This window comes from Ochotona princeps, chromosome 22 (assembly GCF_030435755.1).
Source record: "Ochotona princeps isolate mOchPri1 chromosome 22, mOchPri1.hap1, whole genome shotgun sequence".
Lineage (NCBI taxonomy): Eukaryota > Metazoa > Chordata > Mammalia > Lagomorpha > Ochotonidae > Ochotona > Ochotona princeps.
The window spans coordinates 681,420-703,248 of record NC_080853.1 but is presented as its reverse complement, the minus strand read 5'-3'; the positions used below and the strand labels follow the sequence as shown (position 1 = coordinate 703,248).

Below are 21,829 nucleotides of genomic sequence, written 5' to 3'. Positions count from 1 at the left end.
GTTGGGTGCAGACCCAGCGGCCATCCGGGCAAGCTGTGAATACTGGCCTTATGGTGCCCGGGTGGCTGTGCTGACCTTGGGTGCCCAGGAGACTGGTGGAGGGGCCCCGACACAGGGAACAGGCCCTTGGGTCCATGGTACCCTGGGCGGGCCAACCTGAACCTCAGGCCTGGGTGCCCAGCAGCAGCTGTCCCGTCACAGTATTGCTAAGGAGAGCAAGGTGCTCCATTGGGCCCCTGGCATTTCCAGTGGTTCACAGTGACTCTCTTGGCCGAGGGAGCAGCCTGAGACCGGCCGGCAGCAAGGTGAGCCACCTTGTGCAGGGGCTGGGAGGCCACAGCAGGGTCCCCCTCTGGCAGATGCGGGTCAGGAGCGGCTGCGCAGCTACAACTGCTGCGTGAGGCGGCGGAAGTGTGGCAGCACTTGGCTCTCGGGCAGGTACAGCGCCAGCTCCAGCGCCACCAGCACGGTGAACTCGAACCCGATGAGGTCTCGCCTGCTGAAGCGGAACCGCTCCTCCAGCTTCTGCGGGGAGGCGACAGGGATTGGGGAGAGGGGCCCGCGGGGCCCACCCAAGCCTCCAGCCCTGCGCCCACACTCACGTCTATAAGCTGCTTCACCTCGCTCTTGCGCAGGTCGCTGCTGATCTTGGCGGCCAGCAGCACGCAGGCGCCGGCGCATAATTTGCGGTTCTGCTTGTTGAGCTTGCCCTGCAGCACAAGCTTCTCGAAGTACACATAGGCCATGGACACGGTCACGGGCTCCAGGCTGCACTCCTCGGCCAGGCTCCACATCTCCCGCTTGAGGCTGTGGGGACAGGGGGTCTGCACAGCGCCCTGCTGGGGGCGGGAGGGGAGGCCCCAGCAGTGCCCCCTCACCTTCGGATCTTGCTCAGCGTCAGCTTGATGTGCGGAAACTTTTCCCGGAAAGTCTCGTTCATGCCCTTCTTGAGGTCAGAGGGCTTCACATACTCGATCACCGTGGTCTGGCACAAGGGCAGGGGGCCTGCTAGGAACTGCTGGCCCAGCACGCTGCCGATGGTTGGGGCAGGCGGCACGGGGTGCCCAGGTGGGAGACCAGGTGGCGCTCTGGTCCCTGGCTTTGGCCTGACCCTGGCTGTTGGCTTTTGTGGGAATGAGCCTGAGGGTGGGAGATCTCTCTCTCCTCATGGCCTGGCTTTTCAAACAAATACCTTTCAACAGTGTACTGTGGGCCCGGCGGCGTGGCCTAGCGGCTAAAGTCCTCACCTTAAAAGCCCCGGGATCCCATATGGGCACCGGTTCTAGTCCCGGCAGCTCCACTTCCCATCCAGCTCCCTGCTTGTGGCCTGGGAAAGCAGTTGAGGACGACCCAAGGCTTTGGGACCCTGCACCCGCGTGGGAGACCCGGAAGAGGTTCCTGGTTCCCGGCATCGGATAGGCGCGCACCGGCCGTTGCGGCTCATTTGGGGAGTGAAACAACGGATGGAAGCTCTTCCTCTCTGTCTCTCCTCCTCTCTGTATATCCAGCTTTCCAATAACAATAAAATCTTTAAAAAAAAAAAAAAAAAAAAACCAGTGTACTGTAAGGGTAGGTGGTAAGGTGCAGAGCTGTTGGCGGCAGCGCCAGGCTCCCATGAGCATGGCCATGTCCCAGCTGCTCCACTTCAGATCCAGCCCCTTGCCAACCAGCTGGGAGAACGCAGCAGGTCTTGAGTATCTGGGCCCCTGAACCCAAGTGGGATCCCTGGCTCCTAGCTTCGCCTGAGCACACTTCTGGCTATATAGGGAGTGGGCTGGCAAATGGCTCACTGCCCCCTCCAGAACTCTGACTTCTAGTAAGTAAATCTTTTAAGACCGTGGACAGTACGGGGCTGGGGCTCTGGGCCATGTGTGGCCTGCTGACGCCTGGGGCCAGCAGCAGCTACTCACCATGTAGGATGCAAAGATGAGGACACGCTTGTGCTTGCCACATGGCCACTGTGGGTCATCCAGGAGGTTGGGGTTGTACTCCAGGGCGTCTCCCCCATCACCTAGGAGCAGGGCAGCCCTGACCACCCCAGCCACAGGCACTGGCCTGCAGGGGCACAGGTGGGCACAGGGCTCGGGGTGTGGGAAGGGGTGTTGGGAGGAGGGTTAGGCCTGGGGCCTATCTCAGTCCTGGGAGGCAGCTCCTGCCTGTGTGCCAGCCAGCCTCTGTGGGCATCTTGCAGAAGCCCGTGGGCTGTGGATGCCGCCCTTGGGAAGGCGTGGGGATTACCTAGCTCTGGGCCGGCTGGTGCCGACTTGGTGGGGACAGGCTTGTGTCGTGAACCCGGCGGGGCCCGAGGCACGCTGGGCCGGGGCTGGGGTGGTGGGCCGTGGCTGTCACTCTTGTGTATGAACAGGGCGTTGGTTGGGTACAGGAACCTTGCATAGGACACGACCTAGAGACACGAGTGTGGAGGACTCAGTTCTGCAGCCCAGCCAGACACAGCCGTGCCCCACCCCACACGGGGCGCACTGGGGATGCAACTGCAAGCCTGCTACAGCCAGCTCGGCAGATGCAGGCAGATTCCCACACGACAGAATGTTCCAGAATACCACCTTCCCACTCTGCTGCTGGGGCCTGTGGCACTGCACCCCTACCCCCCTGGTTCTGAAGACCCTGACCTTGGACCAGTCTAGGGGCAGGGGCCATGGAGGCAGTGAGCACATGCCTGTGCCCAGCTGCAAGGGGCGTTGCTGACCGAGGCCCTCTGCGTCCCTGTCCACAGGCTCCTGGCCTGCCCTCTTGCACTCTGGACTTCAGGTGATGTGCTGGACCCCCAGTGCCCACTACCCAGCTGGCCCTGACCGTGCTGGGCAGTGGCCGCCCATGGAGCCTTGCCTGTCCAGCTGCTCCCAGCTCGACCCCTTCCAACTCAAAGACCACCTCGGAGGAGACGGACACACCGCCCGATGGGTGCCTCTGCTTCTGGCTGTCCACCCTCAGGTCGCTGCAAGACACGGAAGGGAGGGGGCTGCAGTGTTGTTACCGTCCACACAGCCACGCTCACCAGCAGAGCACCAGACCAAGGGTGGCACATGTGCCTGGGCACCTGGTGGGGTCGTCCTGAGGCCTGATGCCTCCCCTGGGGCACACATGGCTGCCCAAGCAGTGAGGGGTCACAGCCCCAACATCCACCAGCTCCTTTGACCCGCATGCCAGCTGCCTCCCACCTGGTGAAGGCGCCCGCCCCAAGCAGGGTGGACACGCGAGGACCTTCTAGCCATAGCCTGGAGGTGCTCCACTCGCAGGCCCCAGGGAGAGGCTGGCCTGGAGGAACCAGATGGGCACGGGTGTGCTGGCCGAGGACTCACCAAGCCCGCAGGCTCTCTCCGTACGGCAGAACCGAGAAGGCCGCACACAAGGACCGCTTGGCACAAATGAGCACAATCCTGGCCGGGGAGAGACGGGTCAGGGGTCGCACAGCGGGCCAGCATTCCCACCTAGGGCAGGGGCTGGGGCAGCGGGGGTGCCAACCCTCCACAGCAATGCGTGGGAGGGCTCCCCTGAGTGCAGCACACCCAGGGCAGGCATGGCAGATGGCGGGGGGCACAGGACGGGCAAGGCCTTGGGGTCCTGGCAAGGGCGGGTACTGTTACCTGCTATTCCGAGTGTCATATTGCCTCATATTCTTGATGAAGTGAGTCTTCTTCAGGCCTTTCTGTCTTGGGGACCCGGACGTGTGTCTGGCTCTGCAAGGTACATGGCAGGCGGTCTGTTGGCTCTTGGGCCCCCTTGCCCATTCCCAGTTCATGGAGACCCAAGCCTGAGCAGGCAGCATGGGCAGCGTACCTCTGCACTGTGGCACAGCCCATGGCATCTTCCAGGAACTCAAGAGAGCAGCGCTGGGAGGCCACTCGCCTTCTGCAATGACATGGGATCTCAGGCCAGGTCTGGGAAGGCCACACCCGCCTCCACTGCAGCTGGGAGGGCCCAGGACAGAGCCCTCACAGGGCTCCTGCACCCCCACCAGGGCTCAGCACACACCTCTGCCCGGCGTGGCATTTAGAGCGCCCAGATGCCCAGACTGAGTCCCAGGGGACTTTAGTGTCCAGTTTTGGGTCTGGTCATGAGGCTGGGGCACGACACACCAGGGTCACACCCAACAGTCCATGCCTTTTCCTGGTTGCGAGGCGCGGGGACATACCAGGTGATTCCCTAATGAGAAGGACCATTTGATGTCAGGTGCAGCACAGCCCCTCACCCAGAAGCACAGGTCAGACAAGCGGACCACAGCTTGAGCCCAAAAGCTCCCCGAGACCCTGCGGCCACCACAGGCAGCCACGTGGCGCTGCCCACTGCCCACAGGGGTTCCAGGGGAGGCCAAGATGTACACTTGGCCAATGGACACTTTTGGGCTGTGGCCTGCTGGGGACAAGCTCAGCCCTGTGCGCCAGGCCCTCCTGAGCAGGACCCTTGGTAGGGACTGCTGGCAGTCTAGACACATGAACACGTACTGTACACGGCACTGAGGCGTGCAGACATGACGTGGCCACTGGCAGCGACTCAGTGGGGTGGCATGGGCAGGTCTGTGGCCACGGCTGCACATGTATGTGCCCTGTCTCACTCTGTGCTCCTGACGCCTCCACTGAAGCCAAAACCAACCCAAGGACCCAAGGCTGGGGCTGCGATGCAGCGCTGGCACCCATAAGGACGCGGGTTCAGGTCCTGGCTGTCGGGCTTCCCATCCAGCGCCCTGCTCATGTGCCTGTGGCAGCAGCAGAGGGCAGCCCGAGGAGAGGAGCCCTGAGGACGCCTCTGCGGGGTGAACCAACCAAGAGCTGCAGCCCTACCCGCGTTGGCACAAAAACAGGTGGGCTGGTACAGCCCTGCCCATGGCTGCAGGAACTTGCTTTGTGGGAGGAAGGGGTTTGGAATTTGAGGGGAGCAACCAGGAGGCCTGGGCATCCTATCCCACCCCACAGACACAGCTCCCCTCAGACCTGCCTGTTTTAGCCGCCAACGCCTGCCACTCTGCCCTCTTGCACTCTGGACTTCAGGTGATGTGCCGGACCCCCAGTGCCCACTACCCAGCTGGCCCTGCCGCTCCCAAGCATGCTCACGGGGGAGGGAAGACGGCAAGCAGCGCCCCTCCCTGCATCGACACCTGAGGAGGACCAGGCCAGAGCCCAGGCTGAGCTCAGGCCGAGTTCCCAGCCACTGCCCACTGGAAAGAGTCAGTGAGCAGGGTCAGCCCACGATCACCACACCTGGCCTGGCTGGGAGAGGGCGGGGGTCTGCCCAGGTGCCATCGGCCCCATCCTGGCCCGAGGACCGCACCTGGCACCCTATGGACCCTTGGGACATACCTGGTCATTGAGTGCACAGGCCTGGGTGCCCCTGCCTCGCCATGGTCTGGGCTAGGGCAAAGCGCCCATTCCCTGTGGGTCCCGGCCATGCCTCGGGGCTGCCCCGGAGACCCCCTGCAGGCCCCGACCACTGCCTCCTACGTGCTGCAGCTGGAGGCAGAGAACCTTGGATGTGAGGGCAAGAACCCCAGATGAGAAGGATGAGCAAAGTGCCACAAGCTGGGCTACGCAGGGATGGCCCTGGGCTACACCAGGACACGGGGACGGCCCTGGGCTAGCAGGGCCGACCCCTGGGCAGCAGGCGACAGGCCCTGGGCAGCAGGCGACAGGCCCTGGGCTAGGCAGGGCTGACCCCTGGGCAGCAGGCGACAGGCCCTGGGCGGCAGGCGACAGGCCCTGGGCGGCAGGCGACAGGCCCTGGGCTAGGCAGGGCTGACCCCTGGGCAGCAGGTGACAGGCCCTGGGCTGGTGGGCGCCGAGCCCAGTGCTGCCCCGGGTGGCCCTGCGAAGGGCGCTGCGCCGAGGCGACACGGGCTGGGGAGGCACCGCGGACCCCTCCCCAGTCTCGGTGCAGACCCCTGGCCCTACTCACCGCTGGCGCGGCCCGTCCAGCCCGAGGCCAGCGGGGGCCTGCGTGGGGCTGAGCAGGCCCTGGGGCGCGGGGAGGCCGGCGGGCGGTGCGGGCACCTCGCGGGCCTCGGCGGGCGGCGGGGGCTTCTCCCCGGCCGGGCCCAGGCTGGGCGGCCGCCCGTCCAGCGAGATGTTGTTGAGGAAGAAGAGCGCGGCCTGGCGACGCCGCGAGTCCCCGCGCCTCCGCAGGGCGGCCGTGGGGTGGACGGGGCCCGGGGTCGCTGTGGGATGGACGGGGCCCGGGCCGGAGTGGACGGGGCCCGGGGCCGGCGAGGGGTGGACGGGGCCCGGGGTCGCCGTGGGGTGGACGGGGCCCGGGGTCGCCGAGGGGTGGACGGGGCCCGGGCCGGGGTGGACGGGGCCCGGGGCCGGCGAGGGGTGGACGGGGCCCGGGCCGGGGTGGACGGGGCCCGGGGCCGGCGAGGGGTGGACGGGGCCCGGGGCCGGGGCCGGGGCCGCAGCCATCCTGGGAGTGACCCGCCCGCGCCACCGCCGCCGCCGCCGCCGCCTATTGGCCACGGGAGCGCCATATGCAAATTTTCCGCCAGCGCCCCCGTCTATTGGCCAGCGTGGTCGCGGCCGCCCCTCAAGCGCGCCGCGCGCTTCTCATTGGCTGCGGCCTGCCTATATGCAAATATGTCACTTGCGTTCCCACCTATTAGCCGCAGAGCGTCTTCATGCAAATACATCCTCGGAGCGCCTTCCCATTGGTCGCGGCTCCCCTGGGTCCTAGAGGCAGTCCGGAGCGGCCTGCTGCTTGGGCTGGGGAGCGGGGCAGACAGCCGCTGTGCGAGTTCCAGTCCCGCCTCTGGACTTGCGGGAGCGTGGCCGTATTCCTCTTGCTGGGCTGTGGCGTTCGCGGCCAGTTCTCACCTGTGTGCCCAGGCCCTGTGTCTGAGTGTGGTCTTGGCTGAGGGCACAAGGTACCCTGGCTTTGTGTGTCTGGGTGGGAGCCCATCTGTGCAGCTTCCGGCCGGGGCAAGGGTCGTTAGAGTGGGGGCCACCACATGGACCTCAGGTGTGGTCGGGTGGAGTGGCTCTGGCCGCGGGGTTTGCTCACGCCGGAACCCGGGCCTCCCGGGCTGGGCACGAGGGCTGGCTGTGCTGGACAGAGGGAGTTCTGGTGGTGGGCAGCACATGAAGGCCGGGTGGGCAGTGGGAGTTGGCATCTCTGCCAGGACTCATGGGGGTCCCTCTGGGGCCCGGGTGGCCAGGACACGGTGTGGGGCAGGAATAGCCATGAGCCCAGGTTCTCTGGATGCCGCTTCTGGGGTATAACTTCAGCTGAGTGCCCTGTTCCCCCGTCTGGCCAGCGGTGGCCCAGCCAGCGCTGTAGCACCTACAAGTATGTGAGCCTGGCCCCACGCAGCCCCTCCATGCCCGCGGGAGCTGTCTGAGGTCAGCTGTCCCCCAGCCCGCAGGAGTCAAGGGCTCAGCCTGTGTGCTGCCCGGGGCAGGGGCTGGGGAGCCCCTTGCAGGCCCAACTTCCCGGCTGCCCCCTCCGGCACCCTCAGTGTCCCCCTCCTGTTTGTCCCTGCTCCTGGCCAGAGGCTCCTCTGTCAGGTCTCGGGCCTCCTGTGCAGGGCACCTACGCCTCCCTGGAGCATCTGAAAGATGAAGTGGGGAGGCCCAGGAGAGGCCGTGCCAGGCAGTACATGTCACAGGCCCTGGGGCGTGGCCAGCCTCACACACCATATTCTCCTTCACATGTTTATTCCAGCCCCCAGGGACCCTGTGGCCCCTGGACCCCTGCCCGGGTGCCTCCAGGTACCGGTTGGCTGGGGCTCCACGAGGGGGCGCCCGAGTCCATGGCTGGAGCATGCCTCTGGGGACTTGGTGCAGACCCAGCTGCTGGTCCCTGAGGTGGGAGGTAGTCCAGCTGTGTCCCCCGCCTGCTCCTGTCCTGGCCCCCGTCCCAGCTGAAACGGGATGCCTGCTGCTTGGTGGTGGGGCTGTGGCCGGGATGCTCCTGGGCTGGCCTGGCCAGGCTAGGTTTCCTCACAGTCGCTGGTGGGGTGGCTGGGCTCCTTGTCCCTTGGGCTTCCCGCCACATCAGCCGCTGCCGGGAACCCGGTCGGTTTCTTTCTCCCTGGGGTCAGCTTCTCGCGGGCTGTGGGGAGTGGATGCAGGTCGCCAGCCCCATGGCAGGGGCCAAGTGGCCTTTGCGGCCCCTCCTGGCAGCGCCCGCTCCCACTGCAGGCTCCAGGGGTGTCAGCAGGCCAGCCTTGGCTCAAGGCCATGGCTGGGGTGGGGGCACGTGAGGGGTCGGAGCGAGGGGTCAATGGACCAGACGTGTGGCTGGGTGGGCAACACAGGTGCTCGGGCTGTGAGGTGCGGAGTTGAGGGCTGGGTCTGTGCTGCTGTGGTTGGGGCAAGGCAAGGAGCTGCCTGGCCTACAAATGGCAGACACTGGATGACACCTTGCTCCCCCGCGGCAGGAAGGGTCTCACACCAGACAGGTGTGCTGGCTGCGGGCAAACAAGGCCCTGCTCACCTGCCTGGCAACAAAGACATGTTGTGGTGGCCCGGTCTGGACAAACACCAGGCAGCCCGCGTCAGCTGCATGGGCTCCTGGAGCCCACAGCCTGGGTCTCCCAGTGTGATGGACACCCTCTGCTAGCAGGGTCTCCTTGACTGGTCTTGTCTTGCCTGGCCGTGGACCCCACCCCACCCCTCTGGGGGCCAGGACCATCTTCTGTCGGAGTTGCTGCATCCTGGCCCCAGTCACAGGGAGGAGCCTCCGAGTGCCAGTCCTCGGGTTCTGCTGCGGGGATGCTCCGGGGAAGCCCCTGCCCCCCACCGGCCGAGGCTGTACCTCTCTCCTCCAGTTCGCAGGCTGCTTTTCGCTTCTGTGACAGAGCCCGCTGCTTCTGGGAGCACACGCACCCGGGCCCCTCCCCGGGCACACTCGACTCAGCCTCCACCTGGGCGCTCAGCTGGGCAGAAGGGGGACAGTCAGAGAGGGCAGACAGGCGCCTGCCTGTCCTGGGCAGCTCTGTGGCAGGCCCCCTCCGAGTGTGTCTGGGACCCACCTCACTGTCTGAGGTGCCAGACTCGTCCAGTTCCTCTGGTTCTGTCTGCTGTGTGCCAGCCTGGCTGGGTCCCAAGGGACATGGGGCTGGGTCAGCCAGCTCGGTGGTCCTGGGGTTCCCTGAGCCTGCCCAACCAGGAGAGGGAGGGGGAACTGAGGCGTAGTGGGCCAGGCAGTGTGCTCAGGACGCCTGCCCTAGAGGTGGCCTGGACCGGGGTCCCAGTGCCCTGCATGAGGACCCGCCCTCTGGCAGCATGCAAGGCCAGGAGGCCCTCCCATTTCCCGAGGGGCCAGGGGTGCCGCCCCGGGCCCTCAGCACCCCTGTCCAGTTGTCAGGCCTGCAGAATCAACTGGGGGCAGGGTTAGGCTGCTCCCCACTGACGCTGACCACTGCCCCTCCCTGCTAGGTTCCCAAGAGCCCCGGGAGCTCACCCTACCTGGGTGGGCATTGGTGCTAGGCCTCTGCAGGTGGGGGGCTGGCCTTGGCCCGGCCTCGTCCTCAAGCCCGTCTAGAGAGAGGGGGCTGTGCAGCGGCCCGGGCAAAGGGTGCACAAGAGCCTGCAGTGTGCCGAGAGGTGAGTCCACCGGGCCGGGGCCAACCCTAACCCTCTCCCTCCCGCCGTGACCAAGGCTGCTGGTGTGGTCCCTGGGGCCGGGGGCTGTCCCCAGCTGGATGCCCGCTGCGGGTGGTGGACATGGCCAGGGTGGGGCTGCTTACTGCAGGTGGTGGGGGCTGCTCCAGCTTCGGTGCCATGGCAGGGACCCAGTCCCCGAGACCACTGCTGAGTGCTCCTGGGCTGTGCGCGTCTGCCCCTGGCAGCGGCTCGGGACTGGGCCACCTGGAGGACTGCTGGCCGCTCCGGCCTCGGTCTGAGAGGTCCAGGGGCTTGTCTGGACCACAGTCCTGCAGGGCGGCCTCCTTCCTAGGGCTGCCTGGACCTCTGGGCTGTGACTGCCGCCCCCTGGGAAGGACCCCCTCGCTCTTGGGACCCCTGGAGTCCAAGCCAAGAGGTGAGGAAGTCGGAGTCTGCCGTGGCAGGGCTGGGCTCTGCAGCCTGGCGCTGCCCACCTGGGCACGTAGCTGTTGCTGGGCCAGGAGCAGGTGCAGTGCCCCCTCTAACCTGGGGTCCTGCATGCCCGCCAAGGTGCCAGGCAGCCCCAGGACGCCTGTGGGCTCCTCCCAGGCCTCCGCCCCCGCGGCCTTCAGGTCCTGGGGCTGTGAGCCCCCTGGGGTGGTGATGGCCGCCAGGGGCCCGGATGGGGTCTGCAAACACAGGTGGTGGCTCAGGAGGCAGAGATGATCGGCCTGGAGGGAGCGCTTCAGAGCAGAGGGCTGCTGCAGGAGGCTGCCGAGGGGGCAAGGCAGTGAGCCGGAGGAGGACACGGCCCGGCTCCTGGCTCAGGAGGCTGAGTGCCTCCCAGCAGCCATGGAGCGGGGGTGGCGGGGTGGGGGGACACCAGGGTTTCTCCGTGGCCGCAGGGAACTGCTCCAGAGCAGAGGCCTCGGCTGGAGTCTGGGCGGGAGCTGCCTTCACCTTTGCTCCCTGGCTGGGCTTGGCGGGGACGTGAGGTCAGCAGAACTATGGTCGTTGGGGCAGGTACGGGCCCCAGGCCGCACGGTGGCAATGGTCCCATGCAGCTGGTTGGAGATGCAGTGCGGGCTCTGTGGGGACACTGGCTCAGAACCACTCCTGTTCCCCTAAGGGCCTCACTGGCAGTGGGCCCGGGGTCCCTGCTGTGTGGTATGGGGTGCACAGCAGGGCGCAGCCCACGGGTCTCTCATCCGTACCATGTCTGGGGCCCGAGGCTCGGGCAGGTGGGTGCCTGGTGAGGCCTTGGTTCCTGGGGGTGACCCGCACACCGGCTTTCCTGCAGGAGGAGCAGCAGTGGCGGGATTGGGAGGTGCTCCTGGCGGCAGGCTGGAGGATCTCGTGGGTGTTCAGCCGTGGCCACCACTTCTCCCGTCCACCTCCCCAGCACCTTCTTGTGCGTCCACGCCCGGGGGCTCTTCCTCAGCCTCCCTGTGACCTCCGGGAGGCTTCTTGGGGCCAGCTTTCCAGTCCCCCGGGGATGGAAGCAGCAGCGGGGAAGGGGGGTCCGGGCTGGCCTCCTGGGGCGTTGGCTTGGGCCTGGCACTGGAGGGCGGGAGCAGGCATGGGGTGAGGCGGCAGAGTGGGAATACCGCCTGAGCGGCATGGGCTGAGTCCCCTGGTCCCCCCCAGCACAGGCCGAGTCCCCTGGTCCCCCGCTCACGTCAGGCCGCAGAGCCGCCTCATGGCCGCCTTCAGGGCCTGGTTCTCCTGCTTGAGGGCCTTCATCTCGTTGGCTGTGGAAGGCGTCAGAGAGGAGATGGCGAGGGCAGGGCGTGGGTGGGGTGGGGGCCTGGCTTGTCTTGCTGCCAGCACCTGGCCCATTGCCTGGCCGACGGCAGATGTGCCCCTGCCTTGTTCCCCCACCCCCCGTTGCTTTCTATACACAGATACGAGATCTGTGGACACTCGGATAAGGCCACACAAAGGCCTACCTGGGCTTCCCTGCCCTGCCCCCACCCCTGGCCGCCCCTGCCCCTCTGCCGCCCCTGGCTGCCCCTGCCCCCTGCTCCTGCTGCCCCTGCCCCCCGCCCCTGTTTGTCCCTGCCCCCTGCTCCTGCTGCCCCTGCCGCCCTGCCCCCTGGCCCCCCCGCCCCTGGCCGCCCCTGCCGCCCTGCCCCCCCTGCTCCTGCTGCCCCTGGCCGCCCCTGCCCCCTGCCCCCCCCGCCTGTCCCTGCCCCCTGCTCCTGCCGCCCCTGCCTCCCTGCCCCGCCCCCCCGCCCCAGCCGCCCTGCCCCCTGCCCCCCCCGCCCCTGGCCACCCCTGCCCCTCTGCCGCCCCTGGCTGCCCCTGCCGCCCCTGGCCGGTGGGCTCACTGAGGAGGAAGAGATGCTGCAGGCCCTGCAGGTGGGAGGTCTCCATCTCCAGCTGCTTCTTTCTGGCCAGCTCCTGCGTCACCACGCAGCGGTCACACAGTCCTGCCCGCAGCCTGGGGGTGTGGAGCTATGAGACTGGGCTGGGGGTCCTGAGGCCAGTCCCCCACATGAGCTGCCCCAGCCTCTCCTGTACTGAGAGCTATGGAACCCCAGGCCTGGTGTCTGTCATCTCTGCTCCCCCGGGGACGTGCTGGGCTTAGGACCCTGGCAGTCCTGCTGGGGCAGGGAGGTGGGGATGGTGCCCGGCCCTCACCTGTTCTCCAGCACCTGCAGGTTCTCCTTCAGCAGCCTTTGCTGTTCCCGGAGTTGCTGGTTCTTGGCAAAGAGCTCCTCGACTCGCTGGGCATCCCTGCTCGGAGACAGCCTGAGTGGGGCCCTGGCTGGCAGCCAAACCGTCCAGCCCCCGGGTCCTGTGAGAGCGTCCTACAGGAGTGCCCTGCCCGGCTTCCCGTCCTGCCTCCAGCCACACTGTGTGACCTGGGACAAGTGGCTGTCCCCTGCTGGGCCTCAGGGTTGCCGTGGCATCTCAGGGTGGTGGCAGCGTGGGGCCGGGGTTGGGGGCACACTCACCGGCACCTCTCTGCGTTCAGCTCCGCGAGCTTGCTCTGTAGGCCTGGGGGTGGGCAGGCAGGGGTGGGCAGTGAGTCTCGGCCTTGGTCTCCCCTGCGCCTCCCGTGCCAGGGCCTCGAGGTGGCAGAGTTGGGCATGGCTGTCACACGGGATCCTTGGTAGGACCTGGGGAGTCCTGGCCAGTGCCTGGGCGGCCCTGCCCGGGATCCTTATGTGGGCCACGGCTGGCATACCCAGGGCTGAGCTGCCCCTCCTGGTGGCCGGGCCTCGGTCTCCTTGGCCTTAGGGTCTGTCAGGGAGTTGGCGGGGGTCCTGATGCTGGAAGGGGCCAGCGGCTGCCTGGGGGAGGCAGAGGAGCTGCTCGTGTCGGGGTGCCGCTGGTGGGGACCACGTCAGGCTCCCGGCACAGTCCCAGCACGCTCTCTGCCACCTGCACTCCAGCTGTCCAGCTGGGTCCCTCTCTCAGCCACTCAGAAGTGCTCAGGCTCTTGAATCCTCTGGCTGTGGGAGGGACCAGCAGGCGGTAGCTGAGGACCCCCCGGGTAAGAGATGGTGCTGGTGGCTGGGTCTGGGCTTGGCTGGGTACCTGGCTGTTTGGCGGCTCTGGGATTTGGGGCAAGGCTGCCCTTCCTGGGGCAGGTGGCTGGCTCCCCAGGCTGGCTGTGAATGGGAGGCAGCAGCCCTCTCCCTGACTCCTGGCCACTCACCCAGGACTTCCTTGTCGTGGACGTCCTTCAGCCGGTTCAGGGCCTCTGCGAAGCTCTCCATGGCTCCTGCAGCCCAGTCAGGCCCCTCTGCCTGGAGCCTGGGGCTGCTACTGGCTCTGGACTTCCAGCCTGGAGCAGGGTGAGCGAGCAGCTGCAAGGGTAGGACGCAGCTAGGGCAGAGTGTGAGCTGGCACCCGACCCTGCTGGGTGCTCTTCTGGGGCAGCTGGGCTGCAGCGCTGGGGAGCCCTTACGCCGGCAGTTGCAGAGTGCGTGGCCTTGAGGTGACCCCCTCAGCCCTCAGCCCAGATCCCTCCCAGGTCTCTGCATTCATCCAGGCCACTGGGCAGCCCTGACGCCCCCACAGGCATTCGTGTGCCCACACACCTACATGTGCACACTGGCACCGTCCACATGCACATCCAGGGACATGTGGGCGTATGAGCACATGATGCACAGACAGCCGGGCTGACACAAACATGCAGACGCCAGCTCCCACACTGAGGGGGTCTCTGCAGAAGACCCCTCGTGTGTGGCGTGCCTGTCCACTCACAGGGTCAGGCAGTGGAGGTCCGGGGGTCCCCACCCTGGGGGTGCTTACAGGCCAGGCCTAGGGCCCAGGCCTGAGCATGCGCATTGCCAGGGCCTGCTGGGGCTCCCAAGCTCCTGGCAGGTGTTGGGGGCTTGTGAAGCTTCAGCCCCCTCTGCTTCCCCACCCCTGTCTTCCTCCTCCTCCTCCTCCCTCCCTACCCATTGCTTGTCAGTTGCTCTCTGAGCCCAGTGCCCAGCATTTCCGCCGTAGAACCCTGTGGGCACACTCCAGGGCACACACATGGTCCCATGTTTGCTATGCATGTGTTCCAAGTGTAAGCATGTGCAGTTATGGGTTCCGTGTGGTCTCTGTGTGCACAGCAGTGTGTGCAGTGCGTGTAGTCTGTGTGCACAGCAGTGTGCTCTCTGCATGTGTGCAGCATGTGTGTGAGGCATGTCCTTGACCTGCGGGATACCAGGGTTGCCGACTCACTGTCTCCTTATGATCACTGCTGGGCTCTGTGGCCGAGTCTACCCTGGAGCAGAGCAGGCGCTGTGTTGACCTTCACTCACACTTAGTGGGTTTGCCTCTGGGCCCCGGGCTGAGACCCCAGAACGCTCACATGGCTGTCACCAGCACTTGCTGCTTGGCCTATGTGGTTTCTACCTGGAGTCTGCCCGCACCCCTGCCCTGCCCTGCCCTCAGCGGCAGCATACCCCTGCATGGCACGGAGGTGGTCCCCGTGGCCTCCACCCTCAGAGCTGGTGGGCTGTCTCCCTTGCTGGACCTGGGGGTGTGGAGGGGGAGGCAGGAGGGGATTCTGTGTTCTGAGCTGTGGGGGTCCTCGCAGGGCTGGAGGGCAGGGGTCCTCAGACTGGCCAGGGTAGAGGGGAGGTTGCTCCTGGCAGGCTCGCTAGCACGAGGCAGGGCAGGTATGTGCCCTCCCCAGGGCTGGCCCTGCAGGTTCGGGGAGCCCCTGGGACTTCCTGGGCTGGAAGTCTGTTCTCCAAGTGCAGGGACTGGGGTACCCCCCCAGATGGATCTGTGCCCTCTGTGGTCACTTTACGTGGACCAGGGACACTTTGCAGCACTCTGTGTGCTTGGCTGTGCTGGCCTGGCCTGCCCAGGGCCCCGGGTGGTTGGATGCCTCTGTGGGCTCTGGTCCTGTCAGGATGGGCCACCTGGACCACCCAAAGGGCTGCTCTGCCCTCTCTCCCCAACTTCCCACCTGTGTGGACTGGGTGACGCCCATAAAGGAGCTGGCCTCGGGGGTCGTTCCTGCCCACACCGCAGTGGCGTGGAGGCCCCCGTGGGCCCAGCCAGTGGTCAGCGTGGACCAAGACTGGTGCCTTGTGCTGGGAGTCCCTGTTTCCCCTGGGACTCAGGCGACAGTGCCTGGGGCTGGGGGACTTACTCTGGTTTCCTGGGCCCTGCCAGCTGCTAGAGTGGGTGGGGGAGCAGACCTTGGGTGGGTGATGACCCCGCCAGTCATGGGGCTCTGGGGAAGCAGGGGGCCCCGTGGACAGGAGGAATGTTGGCTGCAAGCCATGGCCAGGCCAGGTCTGGCCACCCTGCCAGGTGCTGAGCACAGTGGGGGCTGGGAGCCTTTGGGGATGCACAGGCTGGGATACCCTGGGAGGGTGCGTGTAGTGGGGGCCCTGGGCCGGCTCGGGCTGCCCCCTCTCTTCCTCCACTCTGGCCCCCAGGCTGGGGGAGCAGGGGGCGGTGTGGAGAGGGCAGCTTCAGTTCCCACTCTCCAGATTGATGCAGGGGTGAGGGACAGAGCAAATGGGAAGAGGACACTAGCCCTCCCAGCCTGCTGGACTATGGTGATGGAGTTTAGTACCCCCACCCTGAAAAACAGGAGTGCTTGTCCAAGGGTAGCATGCATGGGAGAGGCTGCTCCCAGCACCACTGCCTGCAGGTGGCTGCTGCTTGAGCCACCAGCCTGAGCTGGTCCCTAGAGGACCTGAGTGAGGACACCGAGTGCTCCCTGCCCCCCAACACCTCAGCCCAGGAGGGCCATGCACAGTGACCCTGTGTGTTCCCCCAGGACAGGGATCTGCGCTGAGCCCTACCTGCCTCCTAGGGCCTCTGACTGCCCCTAGGCCCTACCTGAGGCGTCCTGGCATGCTGCACCCAAGGGGACTGCTTGGGCACAGGCGTTGCTGCGCCTGTCCGCCCCCCAGTCTTGCTTCCTGGTCGGGGAGGGGATGCTGTGCAGCCCCTGCCCCATGCTGCCAGCCCTGTCCCAGGGTGAGTTCCAGGTAAGAGCTGGTGAGTGCCGGGCACAGTGGTGCAGCCCGTAGGAGCCCTGTCTCTGGAGTCAGAGGCTGCCACTCCGAGGACCTCTGCAGGACCCAATGCCCCCGCTGCCCCGGGGGCCTCCTGCCCATGACCTCCTGGCTGCTGTGCCAGCCACACATCAGCCTAGTGCCATCTGGCTGAGGGGTGACACCCATGCAGGCGCCCATCCTTGTGTGGACTCTGGGGGGTGAGCCCTGGGCTCTTGCAGCCAGCCTGACCACCCCGGACACCCAGCATCATGCCGGGGGCCTGCGGGTAGACTCCTAACCCACCTGAGGCTTCGTCCAGTGGGCCAAGCCCCAGCTGCCGTGCGTTCCTCCTCAGCTGCTGTCTGCACATCCCGGCAGGCCTTCCCTTACTGGGCCCTGTCCCTGCTCCACCCTGCTGGACCCCTATGGGCCGGCCATGATAGAAACTTATCACATGATAGTAGCATCGGGGCCACTGCTGTGGCACAGCGGGTCAAGTTACTTCCTGCAGCCCCGACATTCCCACGTCTGAGTATCAACTCCAGTTCCAGCTCCGTGTGGGGGCACCCTGGGAGGCAGCGTGCGATGTTTTAAGGGCTTGGGCCCTGTCACCCACCTGGGAGACCTGGGTTCGGTCCATCCCAGCCTGGGCCTATTGCAGCCGACTGGGGTTGTGGAAAAGTGATGGGGACCCCTTACTGCGCTCCAATAAATGAACAAATGAGTCTTGAAGAAGCTTGCACAGCTTCCCGAGTGCCGCCCCCACTCCGCCGTCCCCGCTGTGTGCTGGAGCCCACACTGAGTTAAACACTGAGGTTCCAACAATCAGAGACGGGTGGGGCAGACTGCTGCTGTGGCGTCTCCTCCCGTCTGCACCAGGACCCCAGAGGCGGTCACAGCCTCTCCCCGCTGGCCTGGCTGTCTCTCACTTTCCCCATCTGACCTCCTGGGTGGGCCACACTGGCAGGTGCAATGGACTGAGCCGCAGCCCAGAGGTATTACCTGTGCATGGCCACCAGCTGGCAAGGGACACGCCAGGACAGCAGCCCTGCCTCCTAGTGACCTTGGCATCCGTTTGAGGGCTGGGCTGTGTCCGGGGAGTGCCCGGCCCCAAAGGCCCTGACGTACTGCCCGGCGTGCCGTATCGGCACTCGCACCAGGCAAGGTTCCCAGCTCATATACAGGCATGCGGGAACCTAACGACTTGGGCCTCACTGCCTCCCCACTCCCTCCCCTGCTGGGCATGCCACTGGTGCAAGGGCCTTGAGTCCCTGCTGCACACACACACACACACGACTGTCCCGAGTGTGTGTGTGCCTCCATGTGCACCAAGTGGGAGGTGGCTGGGCCACTTTGCAGCTCAGGCTTGCAGGTCCTGCAACCCGACTCCTCAGGGAGCAAGCTTGCAACCCTGTGGGGGGCTGGGCACTCAGTACCTGCCCTGACACCAGAACAGGGGAGGGCAGCATGGCCCTGCAGCCTGGGGGGAGCTGTGAATGGCTGCGCCTGTGTGTTACCGGTGCCCGCCGCTATGCCTGCCTCTGACCCACGGGGACCTGAAGGGCTCCAGCCTTCCAGCTCACCCCGGGACTGCTTGGGGCATCCTCTGTGCCCAGCCCCCGCTCAGGAAACCCACAGAGGCTCCTTTTGGCTTTGTGTCCTAAGATCAGGTACTGCACAGCAGCCGGGGGTGGGGGGCAGAGCTGAGCCGTGACCCACTGGCGGGCTCCTGTTGGCGCTGGGCCTCTATGCCCAGGGTGAGCCTCCCTCCCTGGGGGCCCCACCAGCTGCTGGTGTTGCGGCCCTGGTCAGTAGGTACTCACGTGGCTTCTGGCCCTCTGTCCACGGCGTGTGGAGCTCTGTGTGCTCCCACTGCAGGGGCAGGAGTGAGCAGTGTGTGAACTCACACAGGCAACAACACATCATTTTAGCCAAACCCGCCCGGCAGGTTTCCGATTCCCCCAGCCGGGAGCAGAAAGAAGGCCGGAGCTGGCCCGAGCTGCCCGACGGGTTTTGCCATCTCAGGGAAAGTGGCAGAACAGGCCAGCCAGGGCCCACAGAGACGGGATTGTCTGTAAGGGCTGGGGCAGGCCAGTCAAGGGGGATGGGGGGCAGCCACAGGGAGGGGTGGCTGAGGGGGGGTTGGCTGGTCATGGGAAAGGGGCAAATGGCCACGGCTGGGGTGTCACAGTGTGGGGCCAGGCTTACAGCACCTTTCCTGACCTTGGCTCTATTTTTTTTTTAGATTTATTTATTTTTATTGCAAAGTCAGATATACAGAGAGGAGAGACAGAGAGGAAGATCTTCCATCCATTGATTCACTCCCCAAGTGACCGCAATGACTGCAGCTGAGCCAAACCGAAGCCAGGAGCCAGGAGCCTCTTCTGGGTCTCCCGCACGGGTGCAGGGTCCCAAGGCTTTGGGCTTTCCTGGACTGCTTTCCCAGGCCACAAGCAGGGAGCTGGATGGGAAGTGGAGTAGCTGGGACAAGAACTGGCGCCCAGCTGTGCAAGGTGAGGATGTAGCCACTAGGTCATTGTGCCAGGCCCTGGTCTCGGTTCTGTCTGTGAGTGGGGGTGGTGAGCACAGAGAAGCGGCTCTAGGGGATCCGCTCTCCTGGATGACTGCACCTGCCCTTTCTGCCCAGCTCGGGGTGGGGGTGGGCGATTCTGGGCCTCAGGGGGTGGGGGGTGGGTCCTAGCTGAGGAGCACGGCCAGGGCTGCCAGGAGAGCCAGACACATGGCACTCCAGCGCTTGGGGACAGTGACGATGTGGTGGCCGCTGGGGGCACCCCACGGGCTGCTGCAGCTCAGGGGCCCCTCCCCCCAGCCAGCTCCTCCTGGCCAGCACCCCAGGGCGCTTCCTGTTACCTGCTGTGGCTCCTATGACCCAGTGGTGGCCAAGCCCGCGGGGCTGGGGGCCTGGGAGTGTGCATGCGTGTCACACGTGTGTTGTGTTCACGTCACGTAAGGACGCAGGTGTGGCATAGCCCAACACATGGTGCCACGTGTCCTAGCTCTTGTTTATTTTTTGAAAAGTTTTAAAACTGATTTGAAAGGCAGAGTTACACACACATACAGGAAAACGTGACAGAAAGATCTTGCGTCCTCTGGTTCACTCCCCAAATGGATGGAACAGTTGAGGTAGCTGACTGCGTCCGGGTTCCCCACGTGGGCGCAGGGTCGCGAGGCCCTGGCCCGTCCTCTGCTGCTCTCCCAGGCATCAGCCGGAGACTGGATAGGAAGTGGAGCAGCCAGGACTTGAACTGCCACCCATGTAGGTTGCTGACGTACCGGCCGTGCCATCGCGCAGGCCCCAAGTTTGATTCTCTGAAAACTTAAGATGTCTCATCCTTACCTCCATTTTAGGGCAAATTTGCAATCCAGACACAGAGTCCCCATATCCCCTGCCACCCTGCCACCCCACCCCACCAGCCCCTGACACCCCATCCCGACACCCCATTAGCCCCCAACACTGTACTCTGACACTCCACCCTACAACACCCTACCCACGACACCCCGCCAGCCTCTGACACCCCACCCCCAGACACCCCCCGACATCCCACCCCTCAGGCCCCAGAAGCCCCCGTCCTACCTCTCGGCCTGCCAGCTGTGTGTGGGTGTGCTGAGGGGCCAGGGCAGCACCAACCTCATGTGGAAACTGAGGCACACAGCCAGGCTGGGTTAGTGGACCGCCTGTGGCCTGCACAGCAAGGCTTCTGGGCACAACCCACCTGCCAGGCACACAGCTGGTCACTGCTGAGGCCCTGCCTGTGGGACTGCCCGAGAACACCCGTGCCCTGTCCATGACTTGGAAAGTGCCAGGTGCAGTGCACCCCAAAGGTGCCCTGTCCAGGGCAGTACTGGGGCAGGTCGAGCTCCCGTGTCCTTGTGGCAGGCGGGAGCAGTAAGGAGCCGTCATCTCCCTTCTTTCACGTGGTCAGCCACCCAGGACCCGAGGCCTGGTGGTCTGTGGAGCTCTGTCCGGATCCGGCTGTGACCCCAGCTCAGGGACCTGCCTGCAGGCTCTGTGAGACAGAGGCTGAGGCCGGTGGCTTGCCCACTCTCTCATTCAGCACCCCGTGTTGAGGCCCAGCTGGGCAGAGTGGGGCAGCCAGCTTGGTGCCTGCGCTGGAGGAGATGTCGTGGGGGGGCCAGCCTTGGGGAGGGGTTTCCTGTGGGCCGGGCAGCCACACCCCTGCCCTGGTCCAGCGGGTTCCCCATGGCCTCTAATGTTGCTGCCTGGGCCCACTGGGGGAAATGACCGGCCACGGGGCGAGGCAGCGCGGTGGGCTTTTATCCCCTGACCTGGCCAGGTGGGCAGATAAGACGCCTTTAAAAGCTGCCGACCCGGCCCGTATTTGTGTTACTGGAGTGATAGATAAGGCCCAGGGTGGGCAGCCCAGCAGCCAGCCCGGCCAGCCTTAGCCCTGGCCCCCAGATAAATGTGTCACCTATTAAGGGGGTCCTGTGGGAAGGAAGGGCCCCAGTCTGTCCCCTCCCTCTCCACAAGCTCCTGGTAGCTGCCAGCTGCATGCCCAGCGGTGGCCAGGCTGTGCAGGGGGCAAGGCCCGGGAGGGCAGAGGCCCCCTCCCTCCACACACCTACTATTTAACAATTGCTTTCTGACCGCCCAGGAGGATCTACCCAAGAGGCCAAAGTCTCCCTTTATAGTCCCGACAGCCGCACCCTCCCGGAGGCTCTGCCAGGGGAGGGGAGGGCTCCTGGCCACTGTCCCTGTGCCACGGGAGCCACAGTGGCACTCTTGCACAGCCCTGAGGCTCTGCCGCAGCCAGGACACTAACATTTTTTCCTGTGTCAAACTGAATGCATCTTTCAGGTGCTTTTATTTTTACTTTAATTTGAAAGGTGGTTAGAGTAGAGTCTTCCATCTGCTGGTTCACTCCCTAAATGACAGAACAGCTGGAGCTGAGCCAAACAGAAGGCAGGACCAGGAGCCTCCTCTGGGTCTCCCAAGACTTTGGGCTGTCCTCCACTGCTTTCCAAGGCCATTAACAGGGAACTGGATGGGAAGTGGAGCAGCCGGGACACGAACTGGTGCCCGTATGAGAGTCTAGTGCTTCAGGAAGGCTTAGGGTGCAAAGCCACAGCTATGGGCCTCAGAGCACTTAAAAATTATTTATTTATTTATTTATTTATTTATTTATTTATTTATTCGAAAGTCAGTTACTAAGAGAGGGAGTGAGGGAGAGAAAGCTCACCCATCTGCTGGCTCACTCCCGTTTGCTGCAATGGCCAGAGCTGGGCCAGGCAGACGCCAGGGGCTTGGAGCCTCCTCGGGGTCCCCGTGTGGGTGCAGGGAGCTCTCGGGCCATCCCCTGCTGCCCTCCCAGGCATCATTAGGGTGCACGTCTCAGCTCTTCCTTCCCCAGCAGCTGCACCTGTCCTTGTGGACAACCCACGGGCCTGTGGGAACACAAGGGGGGTGCCCAGGACTGGCCTCCTGTCTCCGCCCTGGCCCCATGGGGGGTCTGTTGCCTCACTGCCCTGGCATGGGTGGCCTTGGTGGCTCTTGGTCAGATCCCCAGGGGAGAGAGGGGACAGTTTGCTGTGCCCCCCAGGGTCATCTGGGAGATGACATCACACTGCACACTGTGGGGAGAGAGGTCCCCAGAGTGGAAGAGACTGGTGGGCACCTGGGGCGTCAGCCAGCGTGCGGAGAGAACCAAGCGGTTACACCTGTCTGCGCATGTCTCCAGCCCTGCTGCGCGGTAGACCAGGGGCGTGGCGGGGGAGGGTGCAGCCTGGGGTCTCAGAAGCCTTGGTAAGCTGGAGGGGGCTTCC

The 21,829-nt window shown here is 65.3% G+C and overlaps 2 protein-coding genes across 2 annotated transcripts; both read right to left on the bottom strand.

Annotated features, from left to right (window-relative positions):
- Nucleotides 1-354: 354 nt before the first annotated feature.
- On the bottom strand, nucleotides 355-6,037 carry CABLES2 (Cdk5 and Abl enzyme substrate 2). The gene is made up of 10 exons (XM_058679304.1): nucleotides 5,908-6,037; nucleotides 3,799-3,867; nucleotides 3,606-3,698; nucleotides 3,321-3,398; nucleotides 2,848-2,956; nucleotides 2,239-2,404; nucleotides 1,911-2,011; nucleotides 879-985; nucleotides 603-807; nucleotides 355-525 (listed from the first exon to the last, which is right to left on the bottom strand). The coding sequence occupies exons 2-10, from the start codon at nucleotides 3,819-3,821 to the stop codon at nucleotides 385-387; spliced, it is 1,023 nt and encodes a 340-aa protein (XP_058535287.1). The 5' UTR covers nucleotides 3,822-3,867; nucleotides 5,908-6,037; the 3' UTR covers nucleotides 355-384.
- A 1,896-nt stretch (nucleotides 6,038-7,933) lies between these two features.
- RBBP8NL (RBBP8 N-terminal like) lies at nucleotides 7,934-17,920 on the bottom strand. The gene is given in 14 exon segments (XM_058679864.1): nucleotides 7,934-8,055; nucleotides 8,761-8,882; nucleotides 8,973-9,102; nucleotides 9,414-9,534; nucleotides 9,695-10,322; nucleotides 10,512-10,639; nucleotides 10,766-10,814; nucleotides 10,905-11,111; nucleotides 11,230-11,302; nucleotides 11,882-11,994; nucleotides 12,195-12,290; nucleotides 12,512-12,554; nucleotides 13,219-13,369; nucleotides 17,848-17,920. Coding segments are annotated over 13 exon segments (1,893 nt in total). The 5' UTR covers nucleotides 13,280-13,369; nucleotides 17,848-17,920.
- Nucleotides 17,921-21,829: the final 3,909 nt, after the last annotated feature.